This window comes from Egretta garzetta, unplaced genomic scaffold (genome assembly GCF_000687185.1).
Source record: "Egretta garzetta isolate BGI_Z169 unplaced genomic scaffold, ASM68718v1 scaffold8, whole genome shotgun sequence".
Lineage (NCBI taxonomy): Eukaryota > Metazoa > Chordata > Aves > Pelecaniformes > Ardeidae > Egretta > Egretta garzetta.
The window spans coordinates 2686383-2688718 of record NW_009260407.1 but is presented as its reverse complement, the minus strand read 5'-3'; the positions used below and the strand labels follow the sequence as shown (position 1 = coordinate 2688718).

The 2336-nt window shown below is 44.0% G+C and overlaps 1 protein-coding gene across 1 annotated transcript in view; it reads right to left on the bottom strand.

Annotated features, from left to right (window-relative positions):
* Positions 1-1206: 1206 nt before the first annotated feature.
* Positions 1207-2336, bottom strand: part of SORCS1 (sortilin related VPS10 domain containing receptor 1) — a 211034-nt gene continuing 209904 nt past the window's right edge. The window contains exon 29 of the mRNA XM_035898973.1: positions 1207-1263. Within this exon, the coding sequence (XP_035754866.1) occupies positions 1207-1263 (57 nt within the window). The remainder of the gene's footprint in view (positions 1264-2336) is intronic.

Below are 2336 nucleotides of genomic sequence, written 5' to 3'. Positions count from 1 at the left end.
TGGAAATCAGCAGCTGTAATGACCACGGGTTAGGCTTCAGCCAGATATCCAGTGCCTTGGGAGGACTTGTTCGAGGTATGCTAAGCCTACTTTCCTGATGTTCCCTTGCATAGTCTACATGAACACGTCCTGCAGCCTCTTTTCTAGTTGCAGTGTAAGATACAAGCTTATGTTATCGGTAAAAAATCAAATCTTGTGCAAGAGAGGTCCTGTGGTGCTGGGCCTCAAAATGCTTGGCAAAGGTCTCAGGCCTCAGAGTGGCAGGAGTTTGCAGGTCTGCAACCAAGGTGGCCATAGAAAACTGCACATAGACCTTTCCCTGCTCCCTATTCTATGGACAAGGAGTCATTCAAAACATTGTCAGGCCTTAGGGTGACTCCCAAAAGGCAGAGATCTCCTGGGACTTCCCCAGACAAATCCAAACATGAGCACTAAATGCAGCTGAGGGTGTTAGTAGGGCTTTCTCTTAGCCAAAATTGAAGTTGTAAGGCTGGTACAAAGTACAGTGTAAGTTCATGCTGGCAATAACCTCCTACAAGTGCAGTATGGACAGATCTCCCTGCCTGTAACACATGCTAGTTCTGTTCCACTGAAGGTTAGGAGGCAGAAAGTTATCTTTCAACAGTGCCTTGGTGTGAGTAGGCTAAAAAAGCTGTTTAAGAAAGAGCCTGGCCTCGTGGTTGGGATCGCTCGCACTCAGCCTCCTGGCAGCCGTGGGGCACAGGCAGCAGCCGCAGCTAGAGGAATGAAGGGCAGAGTCCAAACAAAGACATAAACCAGACTGACCAAGAATATTTTCAGTGCCTTTAAACTCCAGTGTGATTTTTTTGTGTGTCCTATGAAAGTCTGCTGGGGCGGCTACCCCTCCCGCAGCCCAAAGTGCTAAAAGAAGAGACCCCCATGCATATTCTTGGCCTATATCATTATGAATTTTCTACAAATTAGAGACAGATCAGAAAAAAGAGAGAGTGGAAGGGTGAGGGGAAGGGCCGCAGGAGTGAATAGTGATACCAGTTCCTCTCCCCCCACCCCCCTAAAATTGAACACCTGTACAATGCAGTTCCACTATGGTCTCAGTATAATGTCCACATGCACAGGCTTAAAGCTAAAAACCCTTTGTCATCTGAAGAATTAAAAAGTCCAAATGCAGTGAGCTCTCCTCTTTTTTTAGATATAGATACATATCGGTGTCCTCAGTTCAACCATTTACATAGGTAGGGATTTCTTTTGTGCTCTGGGGCTCAGCAGCTGTGGAAATACTTCCTGTGGCAAAGAAAGAACAAAATAGAAGAGTCAGTAAATAACAAGGGTGTTTAGCCAAGGAAGATGTTTGAAGGTATCACCTTGCTGGCCTTTGGGATTCAACTGTTCCAGACTGATAGTTCTTCCCAGAAATGTTTTCTTGTCATTCAAAACACTGAAGGTGTTGTCCTGTTCTTTGCTAATGAAGATGATTCACCCATGTTGAACAGAAGAGGGAGAGGCCAGAGCAGAGGGGTGGAGGGAAGGAGGGGTTGAGGTCCTCAGAGGAAATGTGTAACTCATTTGCAATGATAAGGTGTTGGAGATTTCATAAATAATCTTAAGCTCTGCATGTACAAAAGAAGAGCCTAAACCACTCATATCCAGAAAACAGGAACTGTGGTTTTTTGCTGCCAGAGTTTGAAGAGAAAATTAAATGATCCAGGGACATTCATTAAGATTCCTCCAAGGATGTATCCCTGAATGTTAGTCAAAGGGGTTGAAAAAACCTGGCTTCTGAACAAGCATACAAAAGAGAAACACCCAATTATAGTCTTGCCTTGTTTTCCCAAAAGAAAGAAAACTCATTAAAAAAGAAATTGCTGATTTCCAGAAACAGATGAGATGGTTGTATAGGAGAGCGAAGAGCCTTTGCACTTTCTATTCTGTTCACACCTAGGTCCAGACCTCTTCATTTTGTCAATGAGCTCTGATTCAGTTTCCTCATTCATCTTACTGACAGGATGGAAAAACACTCTTAGGAAGTTTGCTGGACTGATTCCTTTTGAAACAGAATTGAGTCTATGTATCCCACACATTTACCTTTCGTGCTTGCTAGGGCAGATACAGGTGCAAACCAAGGAGGTATAAAAGGCCAATTTCTGGTTCAACACAGTGTCCAGTAGCACAGCTAAGAAACACACAAAATGCTGGCTATTGTAGAAAGCCAGAAATGCTATCGTTGCACCAAATGAAATCCTACCCCCATAATTGGCTTTTGACTACTCTTACCCTAGAGGCTTCAAGGGTTCAGTTTCCAACATCAGCAAGAGCAGTTTTGAAGGTACCTTGAAAAGAGCTAACAGGTGACTGAC